The sequence below is a fragment of the Bufo gargarizans genome, chromosome 1, assembly GCF_014858855.1.
Source record: "Bufo gargarizans isolate SCDJY-AF-19 chromosome 1, ASM1485885v1, whole genome shotgun sequence".
NCBI classification, from domain to species: Eukaryota; Metazoa; Chordata; class Amphibia; order Anura; family Bufonidae; genus Bufo; species Bufo gargarizans.
This window is the reverse complement of record NC_058080.1, coordinates 494,519,379-494,538,182: the sequence shown is the minus strand read 5'-3', so window position 1 is coordinate 494,538,182 and position 18,804 is coordinate 494,519,379. Positions and strand designations below refer to the sequence as shown.

General features: G+C 43.1%; 1 protein-coding gene across 1 annotated transcript in view; it reads left to right on the top strand.

The window, feature by feature from the left end:
- Positions 1 to 15,156, top strand: part of CARMIL3 (capping protein regulator and myosin 1 linker 3) — a 95,609-nt gene extending 80,453 nt beyond the window's left edge. Inside the window, exons 26-40 of the mRNA XM_044287936.1 lie at positions 891 to 1,004; positions 2,208 to 2,380; positions 5,080 to 5,167; positions 6,031 to 6,153; positions 6,878 to 6,941; positions 7,126 to 7,355; positions 7,434 to 7,531; positions 7,622 to 7,880; positions 8,029 to 8,118; positions 8,238 to 8,301; positions 8,561 to 8,643; positions 10,110 to 10,170; positions 10,618 to 10,707; positions 11,049 to 11,138; positions 14,966 to 15,156. Of these exons, the coding sequence (XP_044143871.1) occupies positions 891 to 1,004; positions 2,208 to 2,380; positions 5,080 to 5,167; positions 6,031 to 6,153; positions 6,878 to 6,941; positions 7,126 to 7,355; positions 7,434 to 7,531; positions 7,622 to 7,880; positions 8,029 to 8,118; positions 8,238 to 8,301; positions 8,561 to 8,643; positions 10,110 to 10,170; positions 10,618 to 10,707; positions 11,049 to 11,138; positions 14,966 to 15,009 (1,671 nt within the window). The 3' untranslated portion in view covers positions 15,010 to 15,156. The remainder of the gene's footprint in view (positions 1 to 890; positions 1,005 to 2,207; positions 2,381 to 5,079; positions 5,168 to 6,030; positions 6,154 to 6,877; positions 6,942 to 7,125; positions 7,356 to 7,433; positions 7,532 to 7,621; positions 7,881 to 8,028; positions 8,119 to 8,237; positions 8,302 to 8,560; positions 8,644 to 10,109; positions 10,171 to 10,617; positions 10,708 to 11,048; positions 11,139 to 14,965) is intronic.
- Positions 15,157 to 18,804: the final 3,648 nt, after the last annotated feature.

Genomic DNA, 18,804 nt, shown 5'->3' with positions numbered 1-18,804 from the left:
GCTGATAGAAAACACCTATAACAAGCAGGAGGCAGGAAGAGCTGTGTGAAGCTGCATCACATAGGAATACACTGCATTGTGTGTGCACTCTTGTGAGTTAGGGGACACAAGTTCTATGGCACTGACCTATCACTATTTACCCTTAGATACGACTCAAAGCCGAGCAGTGCAGTGTGGTGAGAGCCTGCCCTCCCCCGACACCTCAATTAACACAGCTTTAGGGCTCGTTCACACGACTGTTGGTGTCCTGTTCCCAGTATTGCGGACCGCATTTGTCATTCCGCATCACGGATGCGGGCCCAATTATTTCAATGGGTCCGCAAATCCGGAGATGCGGAACGGAACACTACAGAAGCACTATGGAGTGCTTTCTGGGGCTCCGTTCCGTGCCTCCGCACCGCAAAAAGATAGAGCATGCTCTATCTTTTTGCGGAACGGAGGGATCGTGGACCTATTCAAGTGAACGGGTCTGCGATCCCCATGAGCCTGCCCCACGGAAGGTGCCCGTGCATTGCGGACTGCAATTTGCGGTCCACAGCACGGGCTTCACGCCGTCGTGTGAACGAGCCCTTACACAAGGCATACAAAACAGCCACTACATTATTCTTTAAAGGGGTTATCCCACGATTATAGGGGTTGAGCAGTGATTTACTGTATATTGATGACCCTCTTTTTTCATGACTGTAGAATAGAAAGCTGTGGGGCATACCCAGTTCAAGGGGGCATTCAAGCATCATATTGGAGAAAGATGTCTTCAGCTCCTGCTTGCCTCTATCATTTTTACAGTTCCGTAAATATGACTACTTCAGCATAGATACACGCAGTTTAAAAAAAGTTCTGTCTAGTGCTTCACTCTCTAATTCGATTGAATTTGCTCTTCTTTCTTTCAGTTATTACCACGTCTCCTGGAAGCAGGCAGCTGGCTGTCTCCTTCAGGCCCTGCTCAGAGGCTCCTTGAGACAGTCTCGTATGAACTGTCTCGAGCAGTGGACAGGGAATTGCAGGTATTCAGTAAATAAAAATCTATGACTGTTAGGCCTCCTGCACACGAACGTGTGCGCCCCGTGGCCGTGCTGCGGCCAGCAAAATGCGGCCGCAATGCACGAACACCGTCCGTGGGGCAGCCGCAGCGGATCGCTGACCCATTCACTTTAATGGGACCGCGATCTGGCCGTTCCGCAAAAAGATAGGACATGTTCTATCTTTTTGTGGGACGGAAGTACGGGATGAAACCCCACGGAAGTACTCCATAGTGCTCCCGTAGGGTTCTGTTCCGTGCTTCCGTTCCCATTGCGGACCCATTGAAGTGAATTAGTACGCATCCGTGATGTGGAATGCACACGAAACGTTGCCCGTGTATTGCGGACCTGCAAATGCGGTCCGCAATACGGCCATGGAGTGCACACGTTCGTGGCAGTGTGCATTTAAAGTGATTTTGAGCCCAAACCAGGGGCAGGTCAAAAACACAGAACAAGTGCAGATCTTTCCCTTATACCTTATGTCTGTGGAGTCTCCAGTTCTGGTTTTGGCTCACAGTCACTGATGGAAATCACTGACCAAATACTGATGTGTGAATGAGGCCTTATGTTGGTGTGACACTCCCTTCTTTAAAACTTCTGTGCTATAGCTGTAGGGCAGGGGTCAGCAAACTTTGGCACTCCAGCTGTTGTGAAACTACAATTCCCAGCATGCCCCACAGATTTTTATGGGAGTTCTGAGAAGAGCAATTATGCATGCTGGGAGTTGTAGTTTCACGACAGCTGGAGTGCCAGAGGTTGCCTACCCCTTCAATAGGGTATTACTCACATTGTGAAGTGGTAAATCTGTTTGTGAAATATCAAGCAAATCTGATTTACAAAACTCTCAATATTCTCTTCCACATCGCCCATTCAATGGGTCCACGTTCACATCACCGTTTAGTTTTGCACATCCGTTGTGCTTATTTTGCATCTGTTTTTGCCATTTCTGCCTGAGATCTATTATTATTGATGAGATTAAAAAGACCTGCATGGAGGACTTCTTCTCGACCTGCATGGAGGACTTCTTCTCCCATCTCCCATCCCAGATGTGTTTTTTTTGTTTTTTTTCTGTTCTTCTGACAGATTAGAAGAACAGAAAACTAAATGGTGATGTGAACCCGGCCTAACCATTATTGTAAACTTAGTATAGGCACGCCGCATAATGAATCTTTTTTGCCTTCTACATAGAACATTGCAGACACCATGTGGGAGGCTACTCAGGATCTCTTCCCGGGAGCGGCGCGGGATGCACAGCGTGGAGGAGCAATGCTCTGCAGGCTTCGAGAACAACATGGACTCAGCCCACCCCATATACGTGATATGCTTAGGCAGGTGGGGAATGAATTACATAATAAGCTGAGGTAAGTGGTTTATAGCAGTGGCTACAGGCTGGCAAGGCAGACATAAGTAAAAGCAAAACATGGTTCCAACTTTCTTGACAAATGCATGAATTAGTGGTCGGAATAAATAGGTGGAGCGGGATAGGCACTGTGCATCATGGACTGAGCGTGAGTGATTTAACTAATAGTACATTATCATAAAAATGAAGTAGCCCAAGTTAAAAAGAAGACAAGAAGTGGAAGTGATTCCAATAATCTGGTAAGGGGAAATCTGTCAATAGTCATTACTACTGTGCCCCTTCTAACTTCCTTAGGAGAATACCAGCTCAGTACAGTAAATGATACCTGTATGCTGAGGATGATGTAGGGAGGTTAGCTGCAAGGAATTAGAATTCCCCACACCAACCTTGCCCCAACACCCAGCTTTAGGCCTCATGCACTCGGCCATTGCCCGGCCGTGGCCGTATTGCGATCCGCAAACAGCGGGTCCGCAATATGGGGGCACCGGCCGTGTGCTCCCTGCATCATAGATGCTGACCCATTCACTTGAATGGGTCCGCAATCCGAAGATGCTGTGCGAAACGGAGGCACGGAACTCCATGGAAGCACTACAGAGTGCTTCTGTGGCGTTTCTGTCTGTGCCTCCGCACCGCAAAAAAATATATTTGTTTGCGGTGCAGATGGATCATGGACCCATTCAATTTTAATGGGTCTCGATCCGTCCCTGCCACCGCACAAACGTTGCCCGTGCATTGGGGACCACAAATTGCGGTCCCCGATGCACGCAATGGCCGCACAATGGCTGTGTGCATGAGGCCTTATACTGGAGCAATTTGAGCATTACAGCTTCCTCAAACAAGCAACTTTTCCATCCGGATGCGATGCGTGTAGCAAACCCTTAGCATGCAGACTGAAGCCTAACCATTTATTTCAATTGGTCTGTGCACATGAGCGGCGTATTCTAAATCGCAGCCTGTTCTATACTGTGTGTTTTTCACACAGCTCTGGCTCCATAGAAGTGAATGGGGCTTTTGTGAGAAATGGAAGATATCCAGATGCAATGTGTTTTTCACTGATCGTTGGTAGGAGATGTAGAGTGTTATTTTTTCAGCTTTCTTTACGCGCATGAAAAATGCATCACAACTGATTGCATCCATGCAGAAAAAACGCACACACTAAATACAGTTGCAGACAAAACTGATTGAACTTGTATGCAAAACAATCAGTTTTTATCCTGAACAGATACTGACACAATCCATATCACTTGTGTGAAAGAGGCCTAATAGATATATCATGGAATTAATAATAAAATTCCTTCATAAAATTGTCTCAGTATATGAGCCCCATTCACTTTATTTGGGCCCAGCTGCTCCTAGGCCACGTGACACATGAAGTATTGTCACTCGGCCTAGGAAAAGCAGAGAGATGGCGCTGCCTTCTCAAACAGCTGATTGGCGGGGTTCCTGGGTGTCAGACTCCCACCAATCAGATAGTGATGATTTAAGTTTTAAGGGGTTTTCTGAGATTTTTATACTGATGACTAGTGTTGAGCGAACTTGTGTTTTCAAGTTTGGCGTACAAGATTCTGGTTCAGGTTATCTAAGAATTCTGTTATGGTTTCCGCTACCACGGACCATAACTTATGGTCCGTGGTAGCAGAATTCAAAACGGAATTCTTAGATAACCCAAAACCGAATCTTGTCGCTCAACACTAGTCATCGGTATAAAAATCTCAGAAAACCCCTTTAAACATTGATGACCTATCCTCAGGATAGGTCATCAGTATCTGGTCCGACTATTGGCCTCCTCCTCAGCCTGTGACCACACGTCCATTGGTCACATGGCCTTTGCGCAGCCCAGTCAGATGCAAGTCAGTGGGACTGAGCTTCAATACGGAGCACAGCTGCTTTACAAGGGGGGAGATTTATCATCTCCCATGCACCAATAAAGTGGCGTTAAAAAGTCACAATGACAGACAGCATATGTCTGTCAGCATAGCTTTGTGTTGTGTTTCGCCTATTTATTCTGCCGCCCTCACCACTTTTCAGAAAGGGGACACAGCAAGGAGGTATGGCAACCAGCTACGACAAATGTATCTTCATTTATTCCAGTTTTCTGGCACAAATAAAGCTTAAAAAATCTATGGCAGCTCCAAGCTGCCTTCTATTTCTGTTTAGACGCACGGACTGCCTGACCCTCATCATAAATTAGGCCAGAAGTGCAGGCGATATCAAGAACAGCGCAGAAAGCACTGGTCTTGATAAATCTCCCCCAATGTGCTTGCTGTACTATAACGAGGCTGCAGTGCTTATGTGAACACCATAGCTCCTTTGAAAAGCTGATAAGTTGGGGTCCCAGGAGTCAGACCCTCACCAATCTGAGATTGGTGACCTAGCCTCAGGATAAGTCATCAGTATTTAATTCGCTTTAAGCTTTTTAGGTTATTTACGTACACATACATTTTTTTTATAATATCAAATATTGATTGGTTCTAATTAATAACCAATTGCTGCTAGCAAAGTTTCATAATGGTTTTAAAAATGTATTTTATATTTGGATATTATATATTTTGAGTATGTGCCTGTGTAGGATGCCTCTTTATTGTAAAGCATAGTTGATCATGCTCTTCAATGCATCAAGAGAAAAGGCATTGGAAACTATCGACAATTTGCTATCCTCTAAAATTGTGTAAAATTGACATATGCTGTCTGTCATTCTAGGGCTGCACAGCTGTCCCTCATGACGCGTCTCAGTAATTCTGTTTTGGAGCAAGTTCTACAGGAAATGCAAAGAACACATAGAAAGCTGGTAATTAGACATAATAAGAGGGCCATGATGGGATGGGTTTGAATAGCAGCCCACAATACGGAATCACATTAATCATGACAAGCCTAAAGACTATGTCCACTGTCACAACCAATTCTTTTATATTGTTCCAGAAAAAAGTGGAGCTACTTTGCAATAAGTCTTGCTTAAAAATGTCCTTCCATTTTTCTTTAAAAGGGTCACTGTATTTTCAGGAAACTTTTGATATGTTATAGACATATCAAAGGTTTTGATCTGTGGAGGTCTGAGCGCTGAGACCCCCACCGATGAGGGAAGAGAAGAGCTTGCTTAGTGTACTCTCTTGTCTCTGTATGAGACGGGCCCATAGACTTTCTGTTGAGTCCGACTCGCGTTCTGTCCTGTTCTGTCCTCGTTCTATAGGTGGTGACCTGGCTGATCTAAATTTTTGATATATCCCTATAACATATGAAAGCCCAGTGACCCTTTAAAAGAAAAATGGTAGGACATTTTTAAGCAAGACTTATTGCAAAGTTGCTTCACTTTTTCATTTTAGATGCCTGCAATGATAAAAATGGTTGTGAAGTTGGACTTATATCCTAAATTAGCACTCCATTATAAGACAAGTACATGTACCCTTGGGATGGCGTCATACAGAACAATAAAGGGATTTTCCTGTTTCCCATATTTATCCATTCTCAGGATAGGTTCATCAATATCAGATCGTCTGGGTCTCACTTATCAATATGGGAAACTGGACAACCCCTTTCAGTTGACTTGTATAAATATATACTTCTACGTCATTACATCAGAAAAAGATCAATGCACTGTATTTGAACCAGAAAAATCCATATTTTTATATCTACCTCATTTCATTAATCTGACAGGCCCGTCATAGATCTCAGCTGCAGGCTCTTATGGAGGAGGAACAGAGGATTATGGGATATATCCCTCAGACACCACCCAGGAATAAACAGGAAACACATGAAGGAGAGATGTATTCCAGCATTGTAAGCCTGAGTATTTGGCTTTCAGACACTTGGGGTCAATTCTTATACAGTGTACATGTGCATGGTCTACCAACATATTATTGTGCTCAGAGGCTTAAACCAGGATTGCAGAAGATGACCGCTCAAGATGACCGCTCGGTCAATAGCTTTAGTAAAAATGTTGCCCAGCTGGACAGCCCCTCTAATACTTTTTTTTTTTCATGGACCTGTAATAGGACTGCCAAAGAGGTGCATGAGTCCTCTACTGTATAGCTTTGATTTAAAATGGAGATGGGTTTATTCTGTGCATTTCCATTTCAATATTTCAGAAAAAAATGTGTCATGTTCCATTGGATTCCATATGTACTGAGCTGTGCCCGGTAAACCCTGAGCAGCACAGTCTGCAGCTTTACAGCCCTTTCTATCAGCTAATCGGTGGGGGTGGGTAGGAGTTGGATCCCCACCAATCAGATATCGATGGCCTATCCTTAGGACAAGCCATTAATCTCAAAGTCCCACCCAAAAAATTAACTACTGCTACTCTCTGCTCTTTAGTACTGAGGATTACTTCCCAACATTATATTTTCTCTTAGATACGTATTTTCCCCACCTTCTTAAAGACCACCATATTCATCAGATGTCCAACTTACATACAACGGTCATTTTCACTTGCTTAGTTAAGGCCACCACAATTTACTGGTATGACATTTTTTTCCCTATTTTTTATGTTGTTTTCTTTCTGCAGGATACAATGGTAATAAAGAAACGTCTTCAAGGCAGGAAAATCCGGCCCGTGTCTGCATTTATCAGTGAGATCTCTCATATGTACTATTTTCTCAAAGTCATGCACAGCTTCAACTTATACTTCTTCATTCTGTATGCTTTGTGGAAAACATCCCTTTACTTTTCTCTTATGGCTGAAAGACATATTAACTTATTGACATATTATTATATTATAATATTAACTAAATCCATATGCCCCTCATTTGGTAGGTGTGAGTGAGCAGGAATTAAGCCCCAAGACCCTAGATTTGGGTTCCCCTGGCTCCCGTGAACTCAGTTCTCCACCCGCGCTCTCCTCATCTGCTAGCAGTCAGCTCTCTCGCTCTCTAAGCGTATCTCTAGAAGGTCTTTCTGAACTACCCACAGAAGGGAGTAAACTGCAGCACCAGACCCGGGACAGGCCGAAACAACAATCCCGTAGAGCACCAGGAGGAGGCAAGGTGAGTATGATGATACATTTACATTCATCACATTGCATAGTCATTAGGGATGCGTGACAATTTTGCTTCATTCACCAGGTCCGAGGTCCAGCATCTGACTCAGAACGCCCTGATCCTGCTATAGATGAAGGCTTGGATGAGTTTTTCCATCGGACAGTGTTAACACAATCAAACAGGTATGATAAAAATTATTTGGACAAAATCCTTATAGCAGTGTAGCTCTTACATCATACAAGATGTGACTCAACCCATTACATGTTCATCAGTGTATCTTCAGCTCCACAAAGTGAAACGGATGCTCCCCCCAAAAGAAGGCGTAGGAGCTTGTTCCATTTCCGCAGAAGCCGGACCCCAAAGAGAGAACGAGACAGGGGAAGAACTGTGCCTCCACCTTCCCCTGGTCCTGAACCTTCAGATCACATGAAGCTGGAGAACTTTCCAATTACTAATGGGACAACAGTCAGCAATGGTGCTGAACTCCACATTATGGGAGGAGTGAGGGGCTTGCCAGGCAGAGGGACACCGGTAAGTGCTTAAAAATAATGCTCAATACAGCATCAATAAAGAGTAGAAAAACTGCAGTCAAATGGCACAAACCTGGATAACTGGACCACAATGAAGAGACCATACCATAAAATTATATTTTTTACTACTAGATTTTTTTACTTTTTAGTCTTGTGAACCACCACTGGAAGAAGTGCAGCCTGCAAGAGTACGAGGAGTTCCGCTTCCTGGAATGGATGGAGTCCGTGTGTGGAAGGAGGTATGTAGTGGAATACTTATGGAAAGAAGCTGATTCTATTTATGCCATGTTTTAATTCTACTGATTACATATCTGTGCTCTCTTCATGATGAATTTACATTTCTGTACCTTGATTTCAGATGGAAACGGCAGGAGGAACTAATTGTGTTCCTGATGACAGAAGGCGCTCCTCTGGGGATGGGGGTAAGTATTTACTTAGTCCTGTCTTATCTATCCCTTCTTTTTTCTATTTCTTACATTCCATATTACACTCCATATCTCTGATCTCTTTCTTGGTCTCATAAGCAGTTCAGTCCATGCTGGCTCTTTGTCTTTTTTCTGGTACTCCCCAATTTTTCCCCACTCTGTGTGCTTTCTATGTGTATCGGCATTGTCCCCCCAATTCCCCACACCTTCCTGTCCCTTCTCTCTCTGTCTCTCGCTCTCTCTCTCTGTCTCTCAGAGGAGGGTGCTACGTTTGAGGACAGACAGCCTTGTTTCTCCAACGGAGACAGAAACAATCAGAAGAATTTATCAAGAGAAGAGGTAATAACACTATTCGTAGCCTTTAAAAACCAGACTTACCGGGGGTGCCATAGTAACAGTTGGAACGTATATGGGGACAGTAATGCAGAAATCAGGAAGTTAGACACGTACACAATAGTTTTAAAGGGGTTGTCCACTTTTTACTATTGATGACCTATCCTCAGGACACCATACTTGTAATTACACCTGCTCACCACTGCAACTGTTGCGGCAAGCAGGTAAACAGAGCAGAGAAGGCAGCGCTGCTCGCTCTTCAAACAGATGATTGGTGGGAGTGTCGGGAGTCAGAGCCCACCAATCTGATATTAATGATCAACAGTAAAAAGCAGACAATCCCTTTAAGACTTTATTCCAAAGCAGTTCATTATCCAATGACTATTCACTGTGAGATAATCAAAATTTTAACCAGACGTCATATGTTTAGAACAAGGTATTGACAGACCTGGCTGAAAACTTGGACAATACAAACCATGACATTCATAGGTGGCAATTTTGCATGACTCTTCATGTAAACATCATACTATAAAAACAGCCTCTATGCACAAATGGAAAAGTACAATGAGGGACGCTACATTATACCCCAACCTGATATGTTTCATTTACTTAGTAAATTTAGCTTGTGGCTGTAAGTTATGTGAAATGTGGAAAAAAATTGATCCGGAACTGGATTATGGTGACCCTGGTTATATAGTGAAGAAAGGAGTCACATACCTAAAGCAATAACTGTACAAGTAGTTTTTTATAAATATATAATCTATTATTTGACCAATTTATCAATGTTGGTCGGTTACAGGTGAAGAGTGGAGCTTTCTGTATGTTTCTATACTTGAAAGGTATGAGATGGCTGAGATCAAAGCTTTCTCAGTAAATCTAGTGCGATGAAACTTAAGAAAGGTGCTGAATCTCCTTAAAGAGACCTGTCCTGTATGGAGACTTACTGAAAGTACTCCATGATATGGAGACTTATTGGCAATGCTCCATAGGAAAGGAATGTGCAGAGAGGTGTCTCCCAAGATATCTGGCCTGGCTATATCCCCTTGTCAAATCCCAAGGCTTGCTGGAAAGTCGGATCTTGACTCATAGAGAGCCACTTCCAATAGGTGCCACTGGCGAGATTGTTCTCTTTCTTGGGAGATACCTCTTTGCATAGTGAAATGAAAGAAAGAGTTGAAAGAATGGAGTACTGTAGTTGAGAATATGTACAAACGGCATGTAGAACTGAGCTGTAGATGCTGGGTTCCAATGTCAGCCCAATTTAATGGCAAGGCTGGGCAAATCATAATGTCACCACAAATATTTCTGTATCTCCTTTCTGTTGGTAAATGAAATGTTCTCCAACACAAAGAGCTAGTGATAGGATATGTTTTTTTCTACCACGTTGCAGCAAAAATCAGTTTGCCCTGTATACCATGGACTGTCTAATTCACATCCAATTCACTGCACCTTCCCCTCCCTTGTTTTTCCAGGGGGGTCTTACTGATTCCTGCCCCCCTTCTGCAGAACTTCGGCCAGTTGCTGCCCCACGAGGTAGGAAAGTGTCTTGTGGGGGGGTGCACAGCGAGACCGAAAGTTCAGAAGAGACGAGGAAGGAAATCCCAGTGCCCAAACCTCGAATCAGAGAACCTGGGAAAGAGGCGGCCCCCCCAGTGGGAGGTGGGAACTGCCCAGTGCTCACCGCAAACACTGTACACCATACACTGCACCCTCTCACTCGCCACATAGACCCAAGAGTCTGTATTTTTCTAGCTGCATCTGTTTTCGCTTTTTTCCATCTCAGTTTATAACTGCACGCTTTGTTCTTCCTGACGTTCCTGATGTTTATTTCTCCATTCTGCATGTGTTTTTAATCTGAATGTTCTCAAACCATTTACTCTTTACTGTTTGCTGTCAATATTCATTTCTCAGGTCTTCCTTGCCCCTCCTCTCTATTCCCGTTAGTTAAATAACTTAACGCTCCCATTTCATTGTCACCAGATGGAGCACCTCCAGTTCGGCGGCCTCCTCTAAAGCCACAACGCTCTCGGAGAATGCAGTCATGTGACTTAGCTGAACCCACACACCCTGGTAAGGGCAATTTATAGTGTAAGAGGCCTATTTACATAAACCTTGAGAATTGCTACCAAAACTGCATTAACATCATGATTTACTCCACATTTAACATATATGCATTAAACAGATGCCTCTGGCAAATGAGTGGCATCTGTCACCATAGGGTCCTATTGGGAAAAAAAAAGTATCCATGTAAGGTATATGTTTTATTTTTTATGCACTGGATGAATTGAAAAGTGTAGAACGCGTTCCGTCCTCTTTTTTCCAATGTATACGTTTAAACGTGCACGAAAATGTGCCGTGAACACAGTCTTAGATAACAGTTAATGACTAGACTGCTCTGTTTTGTATTTTAGTGACTGGCACGAATCTGACATTTCAAATAAATGAACAAAAAATGCCTCAGACAGGTGATGCCTTGCACCGTGGAATGCGCCACGCGGCTGGTAAGTTAAAAGACCAACGTAGGCAACATAAACAGCTACACAACATAGAGTATATACATGGATTTCTATATGCAACTCAGGAAGATCTCTGAGATTCTAAATATGGTGAGAAATAAAAAGTATAATAAAAAGGTGCATAGTTATTCATTTTTAAGCCATGCAACCATATTTACATAAATCTGTATAACGCTATTAAAGGGTAACCCATGAAAAAAGTTAGATGACTGTGATTGAGGAAATAGTCAGGCTCAGTGGTCAGTGGAATGGCTGCAGCGGTGTACATGACCACAGATGACCTCCCCAGAGGGCCAGAAGGAACAGGGATGGGAACATCACTCATTTCATGAGGTGTCTTTTTTTCCCCCTCATTCTAAATTATTCCCAGTCATCAATAAAAAAAAATGTTGGGGGTCAAACAAATGTTCCCAAAAATATAAAATGGAAACTGTAGCATAGTAAGATACACTACAGTGTATAACAATATAAAAATATTTATACTGTACTCGGCTATTTTAAGCAGTCCCATAGAGAATAAATAGAGTGGCGGGTTGCATGCTTCATCAGGACAAGCACATAGGAGCCCCCATTCTCTGTATTGGTGGAGGTCCCAAGCTAGCTGCACCCATAGACATTAAGAGGGCTGCCAAACTTTTTTTGCTTTGTGAATAAAATAAATCCATACTCACCTGCTCCCCATTTCTCCATTCCAGATCCCTGGCTTCACTGGTCTTCTGGTCTCTCTCTCTGTCAACTTTCACATGGATAGGATCACATGTGCCACTGCAGTCAGTGACATGACTCAGCAGTGATGAGCTCCTTGCTGAGCTCCTTGGGGACATGCCACCACTGAGGCCTGTCATTGGCTGCAGTCGCACACGTCACTCAGTCCTTGTGAACGTTGACAGATGTGGACCAGAAGATCAGTCAAGAAAGCCAGGCAGTTAAAACAGTGCAGCAGGAAGCAGGTGAGGAAGCTGGAGGACAAATGTTAAAAAATGGATACACCCTAAATATCAAAGGATTGGGCTAGCTTCTGGTAGTCCAGCATTTAGAGAAGATACAATCAGTTCATCTTTATTTCAACATTAATTAAAAACACAGTGGGGCAAATTTACTAATGACATAGCACCTATAAATACAGGTGCAGAGCGGCAATTAGCAGTATTCCACATATGGATCATGCAGCCGGGCACGTTGTATGGGAACCCTTAGGTCCCTTTCACACGAGCGTGATTTCCGCGCGGGTGCAATGCGTGACGTGAACGCATAGCACCCGCACTGAATCCTGACCCATTCATTTCAATGGGTCTGTGCACATGAGCGTTGTTTTTCACGCATCAGTTCTGCGTTGCGTGAAAATCGCAGCATGTTCTATATTCTGCGTTTTTAGCGCATGCCCTGGCTCCATAGAAGTGAATGGGGCTGCGTGAAAAACGCATTGCATCCGCAAGCAGGTGCGGATGCAATGCGTTTTTCACTGATGGTTGCTAAGGCCCCTTTCACACGGGCGAGTTTTCCGTGCGGGTGCGATGCGTGCGGTGAACGCACTGCACCCGCACTGAATCCTGACCCATTCATTTCTATCGGGCTGTGCACATGAGCGGTGATTTTCACGCATCACTTGTGCGTTGCGTGAAAATCTCAGCATGCTCCTCTTTGTGCGTTTTTCACGTAACGCAGGCCCTATAGAAATGAATGGGGTTGCGTGAAAATCGCATGCATCCGCAAGCAAGTGCGGATGCGGTGCGATTTTCACGCATGGTTGCTAGGTGACAGTCTATTCACTGTATTATTTTCCCTTATAACATGGTTATAAGGGAAAATAATAGCATTCTGACTACAGAATGCAGAGTATGATAGTGCTGGAAGGGTTAAAAATAATAAAAAAAAAAGTTAACTCACCTTCTCCTCTTGTTAGCGTAGAGGCCGGTCTGTTCTTTATCTGTGGGCTAAAGGACCTTTGATGACGTCAGATCACATGCTCCATCACCACGGTGATGGACCATGTGATTGGAGCATGTGATCTGACGTCACCTCAGGTCATTCAGTCCACAGCTAAAGAACAGACCGGCATCTACCCGAACAAGAGGAGAAGGTGAGTTAACTTTTTTATTATTTTTAACCCTTTCAGCACTATTATACTATGCATTCTGTAGTCAGAATGCTATTATTTTCCCTTATAACCATGTTATAAGGGAAAATAATACAATCTTCAGAACATCAATCCCAAGCCCGAACTTCTGTGAAGAAGTTCGGGTCTGGGTACCAAACATGCGCGATTTTTCTCACGCGAGTGCAAAACGCATGACAGTGTTTTGCACTCGCGCGGGAAAATTGCGCATTTTACCGCAACGCACCCGCCTCTTATCCGGGCAAAAAACATGACGCCCGTGTGAAAGAGGCCTAAGGCCTCTTTCACACGGGCGTCATGTTTTTTGCCCGGATAAGAGGCGGGTGCGTTGCGGGAAAATGCGCGATTTTTCCGCGCGAGTGCAAAACATTGTCATGCGTTTTGCACTCGCGTGAGAAAAATCACGCATGTTTGGTACCCAGACCCGAACTTCTTCACAGAAGTTCGGGCTTGGGATTGATGTTCTGAAGATTGTATTATTTTCCCTTATAACATGGTTATAAGGGAAAATAATAGCATTCTGAATACAGAATGCTTAGTATAATAGTGCTGGAAGGGTTAAAAATAATAAAAAAGTTAACTCACCTTCTCCTCTTGTTAGCGTAGATCCCGGTCTGTTCTTTAGCTGTGGACTGAATGACCTGAGGTGACATCAGATCACATGCTCCAATCACATGGTCCATCACCATGGTGATGGAGCATGTGATCTGACGTCATCAAAGGTCCTTCAGCCACAGCTAAAGAACAGACCGGCCTCTACGCGAACAGGAGGAGAAGGTGAGTTAACTTTTTTATTATTTTTAACCCTTCCAGCACTATTATACTAAGCATTCTGTATTCAGAATGCTATTATTTTCCCTTATAACCATGTTATAAGGGAAAATAATACAGTGAATAGACTGTCACCTAGAACCCATGCGTGAAAATCGCACCGCATCCGCACTTGCTTGCGGATGCATGCGATTTTCACGCAACCCCATTCATTTCTATAGGGCCTGCATTACGTGAAAAACGCACAAAGAGGAGCATGCTGCGATTTTCACGCAACGCATAAGTGATGCGTGAAAATCACCGCTCGTGTGCACAGCCCCATAGAAATGAATGGGTCAGGATTCAGTGCGGGTGCAATGCGTTCACCGCACGCATCGCACCCGCACGGAAAACTCGCCCGTGTGAAAGGGGCCTAAGAGATGTTGTTTGTAAACCTTTAGTTTTTTATCACGCGCGAAAAAAGCATTAAAACGCATTGCACCCGCGCAGAAAAAACTGAACACAATCGCAGACAAAATTGACTGAACTTTCTTACAAAATGGTGCGAGTTTCACTGAACGCACCCTGAACGCACCCTGAGCCAATCCGTCACTCCCGTGTGAACCCAGCCTTAGGCCTCTTTTACATGGGTGTCCCGGATTTGCTCCGGATGCGTTGCATGTGCATTGCGGGTAACCCACGCGAGTAGGATCTCAATTGCGTTGTTCAGTTTTGCACACGCGTGAGAAAAAACTGAATGTGGTACCCAGACCCGAACGTCTTCACTGAAGTTCGGGTTTGGTTTAGGTGTTCTATTCATTTTATTATTTTCCCTTATAAAATGGTTATAAGGGAAAATAATAGCATTCTTAATACATTCTCACCCGTGTGAAAGGGGTCTTAGTCCTCTTTCTGAGAATAACTGTCTTTTTTCGTCTCCTAATAGAAGCCAAAGAGAGAGATGCTAAGAGTCTGCCATCGTCTGCTTGACTCTCAATCATCTGGAAAACTTGAAATGTGACTTACTGGAAATCTGCCTGTGAATACACCATATACAGTCTGAACAACCTGAAAACTGGTTGCACTGAGAGGCCTATAACAAATGATTGTGCATTTTCAGCACCTAATAAAATGATAAACCTTGGAGACAGTTTCCTTTATTCATGTTTTTCTTTTACACGTGTAGACAATCTATTGGTACAGTGTATTTTGGAATCCAATCGAAGTTAATCCTCCCGCGCTCACCAATGAAAAAAATCACTATATTGTCTTTTAATATATTTTGGAGTATAAAAGTTGGTAGGGTTTCAATGACATGGAACTTACCAAGCTTACTAACCTACACTCCTTTTGAGGGCACATAGGGGCCCTGCAGTTCCTAATATCTATCACTACTACATCATTAACAAACAAAAAAATACCACACCCAGATAGAAATGTCAAATTGCTGCAAACTCTGCATGCAGTTATGTCTCAGGCAGACATCTAAATGATTACAGGTGTGGTCTTATTAAACACTGGGTCTTACCACAAGAGAGCATAAAATTGCTTCCCCATTGCCCTATAAAAAGGCACTCAGAGGCTACTTTTGGGTAGTGCACCTTTTGGTGACTGCTAGACATGTATCTACGATGAACTCAGAGATTTTGCCCACTTGACTGACTTTGAGAGGGAGCGCATCATTGGATTAAGAGAAGTAGGATGATCACCTTACGAATTGCCCGCCATCTAAACCGTTCTGATCTAGTTGTTACGAGGTGTTGGGAGCAGTGGTTATGTGAGGGCATGCATATATAGCGAGCAGGCTCTAGATGGCTCCGACAAACCACTAGTAGAGGATTGATTGTTTGATCTGCCAAGAAGCACGAGCAGCTTCCACGGTTTTGTTGTCCACCATCCAGACACAGGTGGCTCCTTCATTATGCAACTGCAAGAAAAAGGGGGTCAGTCAGCACATCCCAATGCACAGGCACACGTCGCCATGGCTAGAAACGCGAGGAAAGAAAACACAATGCAACAGCACTCTGCAAACACAAATAAAGTACAATAATGCCATAGTTATAGAAAATATTCTGGTGCTAATGCTACGCTCATTTTGTAAATTGGCAAATACATTTTGTACAAAATTATTTGGGCCCGTCTGCCAGTGTCAAGGCCATCTCTATAACATGGAAACCTAACACTAAACACCACCTGTTATGTGCCATACTGGCCACCATAAAATTCAGGGAATGCAGGTTTCATATGCATGCTGGGTCTAGCAGTGGCATTGCTAGGGCTGGTGTCACCCGGTGCGGTAGAAAATGGTGTCACCCCCCCTCCCGAAGCAATAATTTTTTTGCCATATATGGGGGCTATGGTGGTGCTACTGCCATAGGGGGCATCCGTTAGCTCAGCAGACCCCCCACTCCCCAGCAGTCAGAGCCTGGTCTCGGGAGGGGCACTTTCACATTATTTTCTGTCCTCTGCCACAAAACAATGGTGCTTATAGAACAGACTACACAGTGTAGTGGTATACTGTATATTGTGTGGCACAGTGTAGAGGTATACTGTATATTGTGGGGCACAGTGTAGAGGTATACTGTATATTGTGGGGCACAGTGTAGAGGTATACTGTATATTGTGGGGCACAGTGTAGAGGTATACTGTATATTGTGGGGCACAGTGTAGCGGTATATGTGTATAACAAACATATTTCACATGAAAATAGAACAAATGTGTATGGACGAGCAGTCTACCAATTGGCACACATTTATTAAATAAAATGGTAGGATATAAAATAGCTAGCAATAGAAAACATATAAAACAACACAATAAAAATACATCAAAATAGCCACAATGGGGTAGATGAATATAATCAATGTCCAAAACTCCTTTGCCATAGATTGTAGCTAAGGTTCTATGTAGGGCCTTCTGATGTGGCCTATGTCTCCATAGAAATCCAATATGTCCCCAATAATAGGTAATAGATGTAAGAAATACCTATGCAACACTAGAAAGATTCGAACAATCGACCAGTGCTTCATATATCGGGTGACAGTCCCATGATGTTTGGTATTATTTCGGACAGAAGAGAATGAACTTTCCGGCTATTTGGCCGCTTACCTTCCCTTTGTATGGGTAGTCCACTTGGGTCCTGCGGTTTGCTCAAACAGAGCGGATAGGGCACAACGGGTGATGTATGGGACCGGTGTCTCCCGTTGTTCTGTTTGATGGCCGCGTTCAATACTCGCGGAATAGCACTTGCGTCACTTCCTGTATGGTCCGGTAGTGACGTCTTTCTTACATTCGATCCGATAGTTTGGAACTTCGATTTTTCGGATGTTCAGTTTTTCGAGTATAAAAGTCCTGTCTGCATGGCCATGCGATTAAAGAAATATCGACAGGTGTATGGCGTTAAACCCAGACGCGTTTTGGGAATTATAACTCTCCCTTCCTCAGTGGTTGCGCCACACCTGTCTGTATACGCCTTATATACTCCACAAAGTTGTCATCAAAACCTGGACCGAACCTCAGAATTCAATACTTCCGATTCTGTAAAATTCGATATCTGGGACTTCCAATTTTTTACAATCTGCTTTTATCAAAGACTTCCGATTTCTCAACTTTCTGATTTTTTATGTCGATTGTTCTGAAGTAGACTTTCGATCATTTCGAAATGTATTTCCCTTTCTTACAGATATTCGAAGAGGAAAATCCAATACCCCATTTGTGGATACACCCTTTTTAAATATTAACCCCTTAAGGACCGGGCTCATTTTCACCTTAAGGACCGGGCCATTTTTTGCAAATCTGACCAGTGTCCCTTTAAGTGCTCATAACTTTCAAACGCTTTGACTTACCCAGGCCGTTCTGAGATTGTTTTTTCGTCACATATTGTACTTCATGACACTGCTAAAATTGGGTCAAAAAAGTTATTTTTTTTGCATAAAAAAATACATTTTTTACCAAAAATTTTGAAAAATTAGCAAATTTCAAAGTTTCAGTTTCTCTACTTCTGTAATACATAGTAATACCCCCAAAAATTGTGATGACTTTACATTCCCCATATGTCTACTTCATGTTTGTAGCATTTTGGGAATGATATTTTATTTTTTGGGGATGTTACAAGGCTTAGAAGTTTAGAAGCAAATTTTGAAATTTTTGAGAAATCTTCAAAATCCCACTTTTTATGGACCAGTTCAGGTTTGAAGTCATATTGTGAGGCTTAGATAATAGAAACCTCCCAAAAATGACCCCATTCTAGAAACTACACCCCTCAAGGTATTCAAAACTGTTTTTTCAAACTTTATTAACCCTTTAGGTGTTCCACAAGAGTTAATGGCAGATGGAGAAACAATTTTGAAATTTCTATTTTTTGGAAAATTTTCCAATATAATAAATTTTTTCCAGGAGTAAAATAAGGGTTAACTGCCAAACAACACTCAAAATGGGTTGCCCTGATTCTGTAGTTTGCAAAAACACCCCATATGTGGTCGTAAACTACTGTTTGGCCGAACGGTAGCACATAGAAGGAGGGGAACACCATATGGGTTTTGGAAGGCAGATTTTGCAGGACTGGTTTTGTTTATACCATGTCCCATTTGAAGCCCCCTGTTGCACCCCTAGAATAGAAATTTCAAAAAAGTGACTCCATCTAAGAAAGTACACCCCTCAAGGTATTTAAAACTGGGTTTACAAACTTTGTTAACCCTTTAGGTGTTCCACAAGAGTTAATGGCAGATGGAGAAACAATTATGAAATTTCAATTTTTTGGAAAATTTTCCAATATAATCAATTTTTTCT